Genomic DNA, 17084 nt, shown 5'->3' with positions numbered 1-17084 from the left:
GACCCACAGGTTGAGAACCACTGTCATACAAAATTCTAGGCTGAGGGTAGGGGGATGAGGGCTACACAGAGGACCTGTCTCAAAAACCAAAACAAAAAGTGCACAAGAAAACTGCTGTTTGAGGGTAGGGTTTGGAAGCTAAAAATTGAAAATATAAGGATAAAATGAACAGAAACTCTGACAACTTAAATACTATACAGTGTCAGTGTTATCTTTTTAATAGTTTAAATCAAATTAGACACAAAGTTCTTTTTTTTAATTATCACAAAAATTTAATTAGCAAAAAGTTTGATATGAAATCCACATGACCTAATTTTGCATCATAGTCAAACAGGCCCTTTGGGGTGAAGGATGTGGAGGCCTTTGCTGAACAGCCATTTAGACTCTTCCCACGGCTTCTAATATGATTCTGTGTCCTCATGAACATCATTCTGTAAAGGAATTTTAATTCAGAACATGGCTGCTCTGGCAAAAGATCACATCCAAACACCTTTTAGGTCTGTGTGATCTGGCTGGAATACAGACACAACTTCAATCCCAGAAGACAGGCAAGAAGATCTTGTGAGTTTAAAGCGAGCCTGGTACAGAGCAAGTTTCAGGTAAAGGAAAGCTTAGGAGTCAGGCATGGTGGAGCACACCTGGAATCCCAGGACTCGGAGGCAGATGCAGGCGGACCTCTGAGGTCTAGTCAGTGCTCTATAGGCAGTTCGATTGAGAGTGAGTTGAGAGAGTATGGTGAGGTGCAGTTTGACCAGGAGAGTTTTACAGAGGCAAGCTGAAGAGAACAAGCTAGACACAGGTAAAGCCAGAAGGAGCCAGAAGACTAGAACATGGCTAGAGCTAGCAGAGAAATTCAGTGAGAAACTGTGAGAAGCCAGATTGAATCAGTCAGCTAGGAGAGGAGTTTGAGCCAGAATTAGAGTTCAGAAAAAGTTAGGGTGAGCTTATACAACAGCAATGCCAGAAGCTTCCAGGACTAGGCCTAGGTTAGCAGAGACAGTAAGGCTCTCCAAGATGATAATTACTTCAGGCAAATAAAAGTCCTTTATTGGGTTGGAGAGATGGCTCAGAGGTTAAGAGCACTGGCTGTTCTTCCAAAGGTCCAGAGTTCAATTCCCAGCAACCACATGGTGGCTCACAACCTCTATAATGAGATCTGGTGCCCTCTTCTTGCCTGTAGGCATACATGCAGGCCGAACACTGTGTGCATAATAAATAAATTTTTTTTAAGTTACTTTAACACCATTCCAGTGTTCTTCTGTTGCCATCTCCACAAACTTATCAATCACAAGATTCTTGAAGTGATCAAAGCCCGGAGTATTCCTTGTACATGTCTGCCATCTTTAACTTAAGTGATAACTTCTTTTCCATGAATTTCTCCAGTTCAGAAGGGTGGGCGACTCCTCAGCAAGCTTGGCACGACAGTCTTTGGAAGAAAAGAGAACCCAGAGTTTCTACACTATAACCGAAGGTCAAATACACAGTAATGCCTGAGTATTCAAAGGAAAATTATGTGATCCACATCAAAATACAAGGAAACAGATGCACATGTCACCCTTTTGGGGCTAAACAATAGATGCCTTGAAAAATGTTGAATTATTTACAGAAAGGGAGACAGTAGATCCTAATTTTCAGCAGAGAAATAGAAATTACAAACTCAAAAGAAAACCTAGCAACAAAGTGACTGAAGGAAGCATTCTATAAAATGTTTCTATTTTATTTATTTTTTTGTTTTGAGACAGGGTTTCTCTGTGTAGCCTTGGCTGTTCTGGACTCACTTTGTAGACCAGGCTGGCCTCGAACTCACAGCGATCCACCTGCTTCTGCCTCCCAAGTGCTGGGATTAAAGGCGTGTGCCACCATGCCTGACTTTTTGTCAAATGTTTTTAATGCTAAACCAATCATAGGAAAAACTGAACAAGAAACAAAGATTTGTGGCCACGTGTGGTGGTGTATGCCTGTAATCCTAGTACTTAGGGGGCAGAGGTAAGCAGATTTCTGTGAGTTTGAGGCCAGCCTGGTCTACAAAGTGAGTCCAGGACAGCTAAGACTACGCAGAGAAACTCTATCTCAAAAAACCAAACCAAACCAAACCAAACCAAACGGTTTCTGTTGTGCTATGGAATGACTATAGAATTTAAGCAGATTACAACAAAACGATATAAACAGAGAAGTTCGGTGAGCCACAGAACTTGTAAAATGCAAATTTTGGGTTTTGGTAGGTTTTTTGGGTTTTTTTTTTTTTTTTTTTTTTAAGTTTTGGTTTTGGTTTTTTAGTTTTATTACCTAGAGACAGGTTTTCTCTGTGTAATAGCTCTGGGTGTCCTGGAACTCTCTTTGTAGACTAGGCTGGCCTTGAACTAACAGCAATCTGCCTTTCTCTGCTTCCCTGAATGCTGTGATGACAGGCATGTAGCACCACACCTGATTTAAAATGCCGAATTTAAGACTCCTCACCTGTATTTAATTTCTCCAGCAACAGTAAACCCTTTGTTAGGAAATATGTAGGGGTAAACTGACTTCAAATCTACATTTACAGATGCCAACCAATATTCTAAAGGTAACTATAATGTTTTTCTCTTGTTTTTTTGTTTTCTCAAGACAGAGTTTCGCTGTGTCACCCTGGCTGTCCTGGACTCACTCTGTAAACCAGGCTGGCCTCAAACTCACTTCGATCCACCTGCCTCGGCCTCCTGAGTACTGAAATTAAAGGTGCCACCATGCCTGGCTCATCTTTAACTCTTTGTTTTGTTTATTTTTCCAGACATGGTTTCTCTGTGTAACCTCAGCTGTCCTGGAACTCCCTCTATAGACCAGGCTGCTTTGATCTCAAAGGTCCTCCTGCCTCTGCCCAAATGCTGGGATTAAAAGCATCAACCACTGCCAGGCACACGGTGGTGGCACACGCCTTTAATCCTAGCACAGTCAAGGCTACATAGAAAAACCCTGTCTTAAAAAAAAAAAAAATCCCCCCCCAAAAAGCATTCACCAACAACAACCAGTTTAAAATACACATTTTTTGTTTTTTTCTTTTTTAAAAAATTTATGTATTATGCATACAGTGTTCTGCATGCATATGTGCCACACACCAGGAGAGGACATCAGATCACATTATAGATGGTTGTGGCTCATAAGTGTATAATGAGATCTGGTGCCAGCAGGCAGGCACACATGCAGGTGGAATATTGTATACATAATAAATAAATAAATCTTTTTAAAAAAATAATAAAAGAAGTGAATCTCACCTTGAAGAAACCTTTCTTAGTGGCTAGAGAGATGGCTCAGTGGTTAACAGTCCTTCCTGCTCAATCATGAGAACTGAGATCAAATCCCCAGCACCCATATTTGATGATTCGCAAAAACCTCTTAACTTCAGCTTCAAGGCTTCTAATGTCCTTTTCTGGCCTCTGCAGACTCCTGAACAGACAAATAGAATACTTTAAGAAGCCCTTCTGACGACTATGAATTAATTACCTGGTCAATCTTTATAACACAATGTTCCCCCACCCCTCTTTTAAAGACAAGATATCACTGTGAAGCTGGCCTGAAACTCACAGAACTCTGTTGCCTCTGCCTCCGCCTACTAGGATTAATGGTGTGGCCCACCACACCTAGTGCATAACCCTATAGTTGACATTATCCTACTTACAAATAGCTTGCTTTTCTTTTCTTTTTTTCCCCTGCATTTGTCTCTTACTAGAATACAATTTCCCTAAGACCCATGCCTAACAGGTTATGTCTCCATATATAGTCATTATGGACTATTGCCTTATTCTTTTATAACAGTACTATGTGATAAAGAAACTAGAGATTTAAAGCAGTGTGTTAGGGAATAAACCAGAGTATGTTAAGTTCAAAGCCAGCTATGATGAGTTCCACACCAGCTTGTGAAACAGAGATAACTTGAAATGTGTTTCAGTTTTATTTTGTTTTCAAGCCAGGGTCTCTCTGTGTTAGCCTTGGCTGTCCTGGACTTGCTTTGTAGACCAGGCTGGCCTCGAACTCACAGCGATCCGCCTGCCTCTGCCTCGCAAGTGCTGGGATTAAATGCATGCACCACCATGCCCGGCTCCTGTTTCGGATTTTTTAAATTATCTTATTCTTGGACAGTTTTCTAGTATATAAGGAATTTCAGGCCTTGTCTCATCCCCTCTGCCAACTGAAACTGTTCTTCCTAACAAATCCTCCCTTACTTTCATGTCTTTTTGGTATTTTTGGGGTGAAGTGTGACTTGAATTCAGTTTCCTGCCATACCCTCCAAGGCAGGCACCACTTAGAGTGCAGCACATTTTTGTTCAGTATAGCTGGGATGGAACCCAGGTACAGCACCCCCGCCCCCTACCCCGCTCGTTTCCTTAAGTTTAAAATAACCTCACTAAATTTGGGCCGCTGACAGTGAACCAACTCTCAAGCCCAAATATGCTTCAACTCAATATTCCTACCCCAGCCACTAAATCTATAGGGCTATAGGTCTGCACCCAGTCTAGGCAATTGAACCCCGGCGTGTTACCCGTCATCCTGGTCATACATAAGGGCTCTACCACCTAGTGGTGGTGTTGGATGACCTTAAACTGGGGCAGCTATGTGGATGCTGGGGACTCAGGGAGAGCAGTCTGGTCTTCAGCCCCTTTGTGGTTTGCTTTGTTTCTTTTTTTTTTTTTTTTTTTTTTTTTTTTTTTTTTTTTGTTGTTGTTGTTGTTGTTGTTTTTATCCTTTTTGTTTTTTGAGACAGGGTGTTGGCAGGGTCTTCCTGCCTCGGCCTCCTGCATTAGAATTATATGTGAGCAATGCTGCATGCACCCTGATTAGTGAAGTACACCAATGAAGTAAGTGCACGAGGAGGCCATAGGATGGATGGATGGATGGATGGATGGATGGATAGATAGATAGAATAGATAGATTGTGTGTGTGTGTGTATTGCTTTGTGTGTGTGTGTATTGCTTGGGATCAGGCTTGCCGCGGCTACAGCGTAGGTTTCTGTGATTTAACTCGGTCCTTGTGTTTTGGTGGTGTAGTTGTTGTTGCTGTTGGTTTTTCGAGACACATAGCCTTGGCCGTCCTGGACTCACTTTGTAGACCAGGCTGGCCTCAAACTCACGGAGTCCTCCTGCCTCCGCCTCCCGAGTGCTAGGAACAAAGGCTTGGGCCATCGCGCCCTGTTGTCCTGCTTCACTTTAAAAAAAAAGGAATACTATTGTAATAAAGTCACAACAGGTAGAAGCCTACCCTTTTCCTAGGCGAGCAGCTCAGCCGGGAGAAGCATAGATTCTCCCACTTCTCAACCGGCTGAGGTAGCCGGAAGAAGCTGGACCTTAAGTACATGCGCAGTCCCGCCCCCGCTGCCCTGCAGCCAATCGGACCCTGATGGACCGCCCCTTCCGCTTGGGAAACGCGAACTCCCAAAGCGTCTTCCGGCGGGAGCTGTAGGGCTCCTTACCATGGTGAGTTGGCCGTGGGGTGTGCGGGGTTTCTTGCGGGGTGCTTCCTCCTGCTCCCTCCCCGGAGCGCCCTGCTGTGTGGCAGCCGCTCGGAACCGTGTCGCCTGGGCTGCGCTGGGCAGGGAGGAGCGGCTGCTCCTACATGAGTCCCCAGAGCCCCTGTCCTTTAAGGGTTCCTGCGCCGTGCCGGTACAACTTGGGTTCCGAGATTTTCCGGATGTTCAAATAAACATCTGAAAACCAGTCAACATCATCAACGACTAGAGTAGCTATGCTTGAACAGGGTATTAGGGCAGGTATTCACGCGTTTATTGCTTATCAATGTTTAAATAGCTTGGCACCTAAACATGCTGCATTAAGCACCAGCGGCTCCAAGAAAGCAAGGGTTAGAGTGGAGCAACTAATGAAAGGTTCCAGTATACGCTATGATTGTTGGAATGTCATATTTTTCCTAAAAATGATTAGGTTAATTCGTTCTTAAATTAAGCTGAGTATAATGGCACACGCCTGTGGCCTACAACTCAGAAACCTGAACCAGGAGGCTTGCGACTTGGCCATCCTGAGTTATATATGAAAAAAAAAAAAAAAAAATCTAAAAACGAAACTCAGAAGTCAAACATGAGTCTCATTTTTTTTGTAAAGGTGAGCAGGTGGTTGTGTTTTCAGGTGTCACAGTGCTGGCTGCCTTTTGAAACTGTCACAAAAAAACAGCCATTATTGGTAGCTTACATGCGACAATGACACATGTCCGTTTTTACTATTACCACCATAAAGTTTTCTTCTTTGGATATTAAAATATATATTAAAATAATTTAAAATTATATCACTTTTACTGAAGGTCTTTTAAAGAGTGTAGTAAACTGTGGCTAGGTGCAAAGTGCGGGTGAGGGAGAAAACCAGAGACGTTCCATCCCCTGGAGCTAGCGTTACAGGCAGTTGTGATCCTATGTGGGTGTTAGGAATCAAACTCGGATCCTCTGGAAAAACAGTTAAGTGTTCTTAAGTAGTGAACCATCTCTCTGGTCCCAAGAGTTTTTTAAAAATTTTGTGTATGGTTTTTGTTTTTGGTGTTTTCAAGACGGGGTTTCTCTGTGTAGCCTTGCCTGTTCTGGACTCACTTTGTAGACCAGGCTGGCCTTGAACTCACAGCGATCCACCTGCCTCTGCCTCCCAAGTGCTGGGATTATGGATTCTTTGTTTGCATGGATGTTGGTGCACAAAATGTGTGCCTGGTGCCTGGGGAAGTAAGGAAAGGGTGTTGAATCTCCTGGAACTGGAGTTACTGACTATTGTGAGTGCCCTGTGGGCACAAAGAACTGAACCCCTATCCTTTGTAAGAGCAGGAAATGCTCTTAACCTGTGTGGGTCACAGTTCTGGCCCTTGATGGGGGTGGGGATCTCACACAATGCTTTCATAAAATTTTAGCAATCCTTTGCAGGCAGAAAATGGGTAAAAGAAACCTGAGGGTCATGGCGAGCACCTTTAATTCCATTAATGTGGAAGCAGAGGCAGGGGGATCTCTTGAGTTCTAGGCCAGCCTGGTCTAGAACAGGACAGGTTTCAGGACACTGAAGGCCACACAGAGAAATCCTATCTCAAAAAACAAAAAGGAGAAGGGTGTAAAATTTTGCTCTTTGTGGGAAGGAACAGTAATCAGATAACCTTCAGTTATTTCAGTTTAAAAAAAAAGAAGAAGAAGAAGCCAGGTGTGGTGATGCATGCCTTTAACCCCAGAACTTGGGAGGCAGAGGCAGGAGGCTCTCTGATTTCGAGGCCAGCCTGGTACACAAAGAGAGTCTAGGACAGCCAAGGTTACACAGAGAAACTCTGGCTCGACAAGCCAAAACAAGAAAAACAATAAACCAACCAAAACCCAAAGACAGGTGGAGTGGTACATGCCTGTAATCTCAGCACTCAGGAAGCAGAGGTAGACGGATCTCTGAGTTCGAGGTCAGCCAGGTCTACAAAGCAAGTTCCACACAGCCAAGGCTACACAGAGAAACCCTCTGGGATGGGGGAACCCAAGTAAATAAATGAACAAACATACACAATATTCATATTGTCGCAACAGTGAACAGCTTACCAGCTATGTTGTTTAAATAGGGCCTTTGTACCAGCTTGCATATGCTATTTCATCTGCCTGTATTCGACCTTCCTGTTCCTATCCTTAACAGTATAATCCCTATCTGTTCTTCATTCTTTGTGTGTGTGTGTGTGTGTGTGTGTGTGTGTGTGTGTGTGTACGGGTACTTGTGTGTGAAGGCTAGAGGTTGGTGTCAGGTGTCTTCCTTAATTGTGTTTCGCTTTTTTGTTTGTTTCCCCCATGGTACTTTGAGACAGGGTCTTTGAACTTGGAATTAGTTATCTGTTCTAGGCTGGCTGGCCAGCAAGTCCTAGGGATCTTTTTTTTTTTTTTTTTTTTGCAGTTCTGGGCATTAAACCTATGGCCTCAAGCATTAAGGCTCATGCTCTCCCATGTGCCTTAGGATCTTAGGATCTCAGTTGTCCCTGTCCTGGGATTACAAGCTCTTTACCAGAGTGCAGCAGCTCTAAACTTGGGTCCTCACACGTGTGTGGCAGGCCCTTTACCAGCTGAGCACTTTTCTCATATTAGGGTAAAGTATATGTGAGTGAAACTTGAATTTTGTATTAAATAGAAACAACTTATTCTGACCTTACAACAAAATGGCTTTTTACCCTATGATGGACTCAGGTGTGTCCGTCCCCATCCCCGCCTCAGTCTCCCCCCCCCCCCATTATTGCATACCTCAGTATCCTGGCATGTACTGGCATGTAGTTTTGTTTTGTCCTCTTTGTCCTCTCATAATAACCTGTGGATTCTGTTGTGGGGGGAAGGGGGTGGGGAACAATTTTACATTTACAAATACTCGTTTTATAAAGCATTGAACAGAGGTTGGGAGTCTCTACCAACCCCTGCTGGGACCTGGAAACCTCTTACCCTGATATCATGATGATTATCTTTAAAAACCATTCACAATGGCAGACCAGGTGTCACCCACACTGCTGCAGCTGGCAAGCCAGAGTCTGCCACAGGAGGAGGCCTAGGCCATCTGTGCTCTGGAGGTCCCGTCTGTGGAGCTCATCCCGGTGATGTTTGAGGACACCTTCACCAACAGCCGTACGAGTACCTGAGGGCCATGGTGCTTTCCTGGCCCCTCCCGTGCCTTCCCTTAGGAGCCCTGATAAAGGGCCCCCGCCGGAAATATTGAAGGCTGTGCTTGACTGTAGCAACTACACAGAAGGTTCGCTCCAGGTGCTGGGTTTGAGGAATGCACACCATGACATCTGGGGCATATGGATCCCACAAAGGTGGCTGCTCACCGCAGGTCGTGACGCAGAAGCAGCCAGTGTAGGCCTATCCTGACTGGGCGCAAGTATTGTTTGAAGGCGCTAACTGACCTTAAACTCATGAAGGACAAGCTCGATAATAGCGCCACATCCTTGCTGCAGTGGCCACAGAGAAAAGGTTCTGTTCATCTGCGCTGTAGGAAACTGCAGATCTGGGCCTCACCCAAGCCCACTCTCAGAAATCTTCAATCTGTAGACTCAGGCTGTAAGCAGGAGCTGGAGTGGAGTTGTTTGTGGGTAGAACACGTAGATCCTCTTGAACCGTACCTGGGGCAGATGAGTCTTCACACCCTCGGGGTAGATACCGTCAAACTTCCCCGCACCACGGGTGCTGCTGAAGAGCTGATGGGAGAATAAGCACATCACTGTCTCAACTCCCAGAACTCCTGTGCCTCCAGAATCTTTATTTAAGTCAACCGTCCTTTCAGAAGGTCACCTGACAGCGTGACCCAGGTGCCTGAAGAAGTCCTTGGAGACCCAGACGATCACTTACTGCAGTCAGACTTGGATGACCTGCCCTGAACATTTGCTCAAAAGCCTGAGCCTAAGTGCTATATATTTAGGTTTATTCCTTAAACCTCTTGTGGTTCTCCTTGAGAGGGTTAGAGATGCCTGGCAAATCCTGGATTAGAGTGGTGTAGCATGGGGAACTCTCACTTCAGTGCCCTCCTGCCTGCCCTGAGCCAGTGCTCCCAGCTCACCAAGGTCAATAGTAAACTCCGCCTGTGCTGAAGCAATTCCTGAGTCAGCTGACCCAGCAGCTGTACCCTGCCCCCTAGAGTACTAGAGTGGCTCGGGTCACCTGCTGTTGAACAGATTTCAGCCACGTCCTGGGCTCCTAGATATACTCAGGGCCAAAGGGTAGCCCAAGGGAGTCTTTTTTAGTAAGAACCAATTTGCTTTCTCTATGATCTGGAGACCCGAGCTTACCCTTTTCTACCACCAAATGGGGTAAGGTTGATGCTAGAATTGAGACATGGAAGCCTAGTATTGGGAATTGATGAAATCCTGAGTAAATTTATACTACTGACACTGCCATGGATATGTCAAGCTCAGTGCCTGAGACACACTGGAAAGGCAAGGTCCTCCCCTGATCCAAAACATGGATGTTGCCTCTGTGTAGAAAGAATCAATCAGAGCCAGGCAGTGTTGGTGCATGCTTTTAATCCCAACACTTGGGAGGCAGAGGCAGGTGGATCTTTATGAGTTCAAGGACAGCCTGGTTTACAAAGCAAATCTACAACAGCCAGGGCTACACAGAGAAACCCTGTCTCCAAAACAAACAAAAACAAAACAACAACAACAAAAGAAAATATCAGTCAGCTTCCTTCTCTAGGATTATTGCAGTTTGGAACTGTTGCAGTACAAACGTGTCATGTCGTCCAGTGCATCCAGAGTGGCCTGCCTTCCACATCCAACAGGCTGGTCCAGATACTGCTTCCAGATGGGAACTGGGTGGGTGAGTGGGGGGACCTTGAGGTCAAAGTATCTGTTTCTCACTCAGGCGGGTAACAGCCCTCAGAGTGAGGCCTGTGCACTAGGCAAGGCTCTCCCCATCTCACGGGAGGTGGGTTGGGGCCTTGGAAATGAGTTATCCACTGGGTGTTCTAGTTAGCTCTTTCATTTATTTATTTTAGATTGATTTATTATGTATACAATTTTCTGCCTGTATGTGTGCCAGCCTGCCAGAAGAGGGCATCAGATATCATTATAGATGGTTGTGAGCCACCCTGTGGTTGCTGGGAACTCAGGACCTCGGGAAGAACAGCCAATGCTCTTAACTTCTGAGGCATCTCTCCAGCCCTAGTTAGCTCTTTTAAAATAAGATTGCTGGTATCAGAATGCAGTAGAAACTCAGGAATTCAAAAAACCTGTGATGATACCAAAATTGTTACAGCCATTTGTTAAGCTGCCCTGCTAAGCATGGCAAAGGAAGCTGGCAGAAGCCCAAAACCAGCCTGAAGGTAGGTGTGCTGAGACACAGGCCCACAGGTGCTTCACCAGTAGTCAGCACCATGCTAGGAGCTGCAACAGAGTGGGCTTGAGCCATCACTGTCTGATTGGCAGTTAACCCCAAGCACCCAGCAGAGAGTCTTCCCCAGAGTAAGAGTCTCAGCCAGTCAGGCGTGGTGGTAAAATGGAGTCACAGGGCAACCCAACCTTGATTCGTATATTTATAAACCCTGGGCGGTAGGGAGGGGTTTGAGGGTGAGTGTGCCTAATTCTCTGGGGCTAGGAATGCCAGGGATACGTAATCCACATGTAACAAAACAGTCCAATCATGAGGAAGAGAGGGGAATCCACAAGCACAGCTAAAGGTCATTGGTTGAAAGCCAGTACATCTTATCAGCGGAGGGTGGTAGCTCCAGGAGTCCCCAGGTGCTTGATGACAGCTTTCTCCTCAGGAAAGGCTTGGGCCTATAATCCTCCCTGAGGGCTATATGACACTCCTTAGTTTCTAGGGTTCAGGTAGAGAGGGGACCCCACTCAACAAGGGAGTCTGTTATGTCTACTGAGCTCAGAGGCTATCTGGAAGTGCCGGACTTCTACCTTTCCAGAACCCCACAGAAACACCCTTCTACGCAAAGGTTGTTCCTCTTGGTCAATTGCATACAATAAGTGTGCTGAGCTTCTGGGTTGCTAGTGTGTCTCCATCAGAGCACACAACCCACTCATTACCAGGACAAACAGACAAGCAAAACCTGGAGGCACTAAGTTTTAATGGTCACAACATTAGTAAAAGAGTGAAATAGTATTTGAGGAGTACGTGTGTAGATTTACAACAATGTGCTAGGGACAAAGCCTTACTTGAGTCATCTGCTCAGGTCTATTTTAAAGTTTATAAGGAAATGGTTTGTGACTTTCATGTTTTAATGAAGAAAATGCTCGGTGTAAAAATATAGTGCTTTCTTAGAAAATGTGAAGAAAGTATAACTATTAGCATTAGTACAGTTACTAAAGAGTAACTTATGACGCAAGATGACATCTTATGATGGTTGTCCTATAGTTAACTGCAAAAGGAACAATACAAAAACACTATAGTTTGGAATAATCTAAGAAGACTGCATGTTAAAAATTTGAAACATGAAATGATCTTTTTAACTTCCTGAGACATTTCTCCCTTTTTCATTTACTCTGTGTATGCACATGCTGTGTGTACGTGGATGTACGTGGAAGACAGCGGTCGGTGTTAGGTGTCGTTATTTGATCTCCACCTTCTTGTGTGTCTGTGGTATGTGTGCCTGTCTGTGTGTATTCGTGTGAACCAGATGTGGGCATTGGGGTCTTCCTCAGTCACCCTTCACATATTTATTATATTATTTATTGTCTATTCATTTTGTGGCAGGGCCTCACTGTGCAGTGAGCCCAGGTTTGCCTCAGACTCAGAGATCCTCCTGTCTTGCTAGTGCTGGGATTAAAGGCATGTGCTACATACCCTGCATATTCACAAGCTCGTATATTTAACTAGTGTGGCTTAACAGAGAGTTCCAAGGAGGTGGGGGGTGAGTTGTAGAGAGTTGTTAAACCTCCTTGGTGGAGGCAGGTGGATCTGAGTTCAAGGGCACTACACAGAGAAACCCTGTCTCAGAAAACAACAACAACAAAACAATTGTTTGCTTTACTGTTCTATTACGTTTTATGAAAGATTTTAGACATACAAAAGTACCTGCTACCTTTCATCAATTTTTTTTTTAAGACAGCATCTCAGATAGCCCAAGCTGTGTAGGGCCGGTCATGGTGGCACACGCCTTTAATCCCAGCACTCAGGAGGCAGAGGCAGGTGGATCTCTGTGAGTTTGAGGCCAGCTTGGTCTACAAAGCAAGTATAGGACAGCCAAGGCTACAAAGAGAAACCCTGTCTCAAAAACCAAAAAATAAAATGCTGTGTGGCCAAGAACAGCTACGAGCTTCTGATTCTCCTGTGTCCATCTCCCAAGTACTGAGATTATGTGCCTCTCTTGAGTTACTCTTCCACCAGATTTAGAACTTGGCAGTGATGGTGGCAGCGGCAGTGATGGTGGCAGCGGCGTTTTTCTTCTTTCTGCCCTCCTTAGTCTCAGCATAATGAAACTCAGGGCATCTCTAAGACTGACTTACACCTTCCTGTAACTTCTAGGTTAGTCGCTAACAAGGTAGGGAGATTACGTCTGCTTCGGTTCAACCTCAAGTTTTTCCACACTTAAGATCTTTTGGTTTGAGGTTTTTTGTTTTGTTTTGTTTTGAGACAGGGTCCCACTATGTACACCCTCACAGAGATGCACCCACCTCTGCCTCCTCAGCACTGGGATTAAAGGCTTAGGTCACCATGTCCACACTGCTCACAACCCAGGGTTTTTCAGCAGCATCACTCTGTGACTCAAAGTTGAGTACAGTAGAAATGTAGGGTGGTTGGTACAGTGACCTTGTCTTGACTGCTCAAAAAAGTACTTTGTTCATTAAAACCAAAGTATTTAATTAAGTATCTTTCTCAGCAATCAAATATGACTTGTGGCTCTTCGATGATCAGTCAGGAAAGAGCTCTCTCCCTCTTTCAAAGTAATTGCTTTTGGAATAACAAATTTTTCTGTTGAAACATAATGAAATATTTTATTTTGAAAACCTATGCCAGGCCAGGCAGTGGCAGCACACACCTCTAATCCTAGCACTTGGGAGGTAGCGACAGGCAGATCTCTGTGGGTTCGAGGCCAGCCTGGTCTACAAAGCAAGTCCAAAACAGAAAACCTGTGCCAGAAAACTTCACAAGAGCAGAGCATATTTTCAGCACTAGGAAAGTGAGGTCTTCAAGAGTGTTGCTGGAAACAACTATTAATCACACTAACCCTATACTGTTGGGGGTCTTAGGGGTCATGGACCGTACCCCAGATTCCTGGTTTAAATGCCTAAAAGAAAGCATAGGGGTTTTGCCTGTGTGGTTGCTTGCCTTGGTTAAGGAGGCTTACCCAGAGCTAACTAACGCCTGCATCTGAGCTCCTAATTATCTGTTGGCAGCTTTGAGAAGTTGGACAATTTAGCAAAAACGATTTGTTTCTCGTTTGGTATATGAGCACTAGATCAATAAGTGCATGTGAGCTGTGTGGAGTGTTTGCTGCGTGGAGCACGCAATGAGGTCAAGTTGTTAGCACCCTACAAGTCACAGACGCATCAAAGAGGGTCACACACTTAAGGCTGATTTGTGCTTTTCATGTTTTTCTTAAAGGGGACAATTCACCTCTTTCGAAAGCCACAGAGGTCCTTTTTTGGAAAGCTGCTACAGGAATTTAGACTTGTGGCAGCCGACCGGAGGGTAAGTCGCTCTTCAACCTTGGCTTGAGGTGTTGCATAGCTACATTATCGCACTGAAGTGAGGGTGAGTTCTGAGGGACTGGAGATGGGACTCAGGTCAAGAGCACTGGCTGCTCTTCCAGCATGGCAGCTCGCGCCTGTCTGTAGCTCAGTGCTGGGGGGTCTGACACTGTTTCTGGCCTCCGCAAGCACTAGGTACAGGCAAAAAAAAAAAAATCATCATTTTCTATCTTTAAGTCCTTTGTGCCCCTTCCCGCTGCAAAGCTCTTACCTTTCAGTTCTCACTCACCCCACTCTGTCCCTGTCCCTGAGCTACTGAGTCTAACCAAGGATACCAGACCCACTGACTGGTCTCACTGAACTGATGATGTCACCGGTGCTCCTCTTGTTGAAGTTCTGTAGTTCATCCAGTTGCCCACACTTCTAGATAACGTGTGTGTCTGTGTGTACCTGTGTGCCACAGTACATATTTGGAGGTCAGAGGACAACACGTTTACCCTTTGAGCCATATTGCTGGCCCAGTAATTGACAGTTTTTAAAGGAAAACAGTAGTGCCTATGTTATTCTGTGTTACCAAAATCACCTCTCATCTTTCTTGACTTTTTTAAGTTGGCAAAAATTGGTCACCTGTCCTTAAAATATAGCAGTGTACACATTCTGAGGCAGCCCTTGGCTTCCTCCTACCATCACGCCCATTACCTTCCAGTCCTCTTCACCACTTTTCTTACCCCTGCACTTTGGAGCAGGAGCTCCAGCCTGTTGATGACCTCACACACAGAGAAATGCTGTCTGCGCTCCTGGTTTTCATTATACCTGGGTGTTTGTATTTACATCGCAAGCCCTAACTTCTCCTGTCTCTGCTTCCTTTATGGAATCTGACCTCCTCGTCTCATGGATGGTGGATGGGCATTTCAGTCATAGCATGGTCAAGACTGGACCTTGAACTTGAGTCACTAGATTATCAACTGCATACTCTTCCTGGTGTTAGAGTCAGAATGGTTAAGTCATTTCCGTTCTTGTTCAGTTCTTCATTCCCCGCATGGAGCAAATGTGCCAGTGGTCTTTAATGCAGTGTGCACAGTCTTGCCCTTAGCATGCCCTCCTACCACTTTCAAACCCCAGAGTAACCAGAATGATCTTTTGCTCTCTCTAGGTGGGAGGGACTGAGAAAAAGTCTTGCCACATAGCTTAGGCTAGCTCAGACTTGTTGTGTAGCCCATGCTGGCCTTCAGCTGACATCCTCTTACCTCAGGGTCCTGAGTGTTGGGGTCACAGGTGTACCCTAGCCTCCCCAGGGGAATGTTCCTTGGGGAGTGTAAAACAAACTCCAGCTAATGTTTCCCAGCATTCGAGACATCCTGTGCGGTTGCCACAGCGCCCTCTCTTCCACTGTTCTCCAGCTGTCCTTGCTAGGGGCTTTGTCACTTGGGGCCTTAGCTCTCTGGCCTCCATTTTCTCTCCTAGTTACTCTTATGCGGGAACCTGTCATCTTTCAGAGTCTGTTTACTTGTCACTTTACTACAAGTCTTTCCTGATGAGCCTATCTGGAAAGAACCCTCTTCATTCACACCGCCTTCCATTTTCTTAGCCCCCACCACCTGAAACAGGGTTTCTCTGTGTGGTGCAGGCTGTCCCGGAACTCACTCTGTGGACCAGGCTGTCCTGGAATTCAGAGCTCTGCCTCCTGAGTGCTGGGATTAAAAATATGTACTACCACTACCCGGCTTCTTTACATACTTTTTATTTGCTTCTTATTACTACCATTGACAAAAAATACTTATTGTCACTCTGGTCCATGGTTTGTTCTCTGCTTGCCTCTCATGCCTAAAACAATGCCTGGCATAGATACTTCTTGAGTAAATAGCTTTACTCAGAGTTACTTTTTTAAAAAAATAATACAAAGAAAATATTTTTGTCTGTGCATCCTGTCCATTGGCTAGTTCTAAATAGAGATTCAATGTATTGTCCTTGGTTGGTGCAGTAGTTTGAGCAGAACCCCCTGGGTCCAGATCTGCCCATCATGATGTTCTTGTGGGTTTCTAGGAACCTCTGGATCCTTTGTGTATCAAAGACTCTAAGGTTAACAGTTGATGTCAAGACACAAAAAAGGTTTGAAAAGCTATAGATAATCATTGTGGATTCAACCTCCCTTGATTATTTTGTAGAGCATCTAATATGCTCCCAACTGAATCTTAAGCGTGATGTGTCCAGGTGACAGAATTATAGTTCCTTTTCATTTGTTCTCAGCATCTTTCTTTTCTTCTTTTTCTCTGGACTAGGAATTGCTGTGCTGGTGCATGGCTCTTCCTCTGAAAGTGGCTCTTCCCTAATGTGTTTCTTCTTACCTTTCTTTTTTTCTTCTTCATTTTTTTTTTTTTTTTGTTTTTTTTTTGTTTTGTTTTGTTTTGGTTTGGTTTTAGTTTTTCGAGACAGGGTTTCTCTATGTAAAAGCCCTGGCTGTCCTGGACACACTTTGTAGACCAAGCTGGCCTCAAACTCAGAGATTTGCCTACCTCTGCCTCCTGAGTGCTGGGATTAAAGGTGTGCACCACCACACCCAGCTTTCTTTTTCTTCTTTGCAGGTGGCTCCGCTTCTACTACCTGTTCTTCCTCCTTCTCTGCCTCCTCTTTCTCCTCTAATTCAGCTTTAATTTTGTTTTGTGTTTTGTTTTTCAAGACAGGGTTTCTCTGTGTAGCCTTGGCTGTCCTGGGCTCACTTTGTAGACCAGGCTGGCCTCGAACTCAAAGCAATTTGCCTGCCTCTGCCTCCCGAGTGCTGGGATTAAAGATGTGCACCACCATGCCCAGCCTTCACCTTTAATTTTAATCTTGGCTTTTTTTGCTTCATTTTCAGTAATTTCATCCTCTTTATCTACCTCTTCTATTTTGTGTTTTTTTAGAACAAGTTGGAAGTGTGGAATCACCAGAGGGATCATAAGTCTTCACTTCGCTTTTGTGCTTTTGCTAATGCCTTTCCTGTTCTACTTATTTTT

At 44.8% G+C, this 17084-nt stretch overlaps 1 protein-coding gene across 1 annotated transcript in view; it reads left to right on the top strand.

The window, feature by feature from the left end:
* Positions 1–5317: 5317 nt before the first annotated feature.
* Slc30a6 (solute carrier family 30 member 6) overlaps positions 5318–17084 on the top strand; it is a 34506-nt gene continuing 22739 nt past the window's right edge. Inside the window, exons 1-2 of the mRNA XM_051168743.1 lie at positions 5318–5441; positions 14006–14092. Of these exons, the coding sequence (XP_051024700.1) occupies positions 5439–5441; positions 14006–14092 (90 nt within the window). The 5' untranslated portion in view covers positions 5318–5438. The remainder of the gene's footprint in view (positions 5442–14005; positions 14093–17084) is intronic.

Source organism: Acomys russatus, chromosome 1 (genome assembly GCF_903995435.1).
Source record: "Acomys russatus chromosome 1, mAcoRus1.1, whole genome shotgun sequence".
Classification (NCBI taxonomy): Eukaryota; Metazoa; Chordata; class Mammalia; order Rodentia; family Muridae; genus Acomys; species Acomys russatus.
The sequence above is the reverse complement of the archived record's forward strand: the minus strand, read 5'-3'. Positions and strand labels throughout refer to the sequence as shown.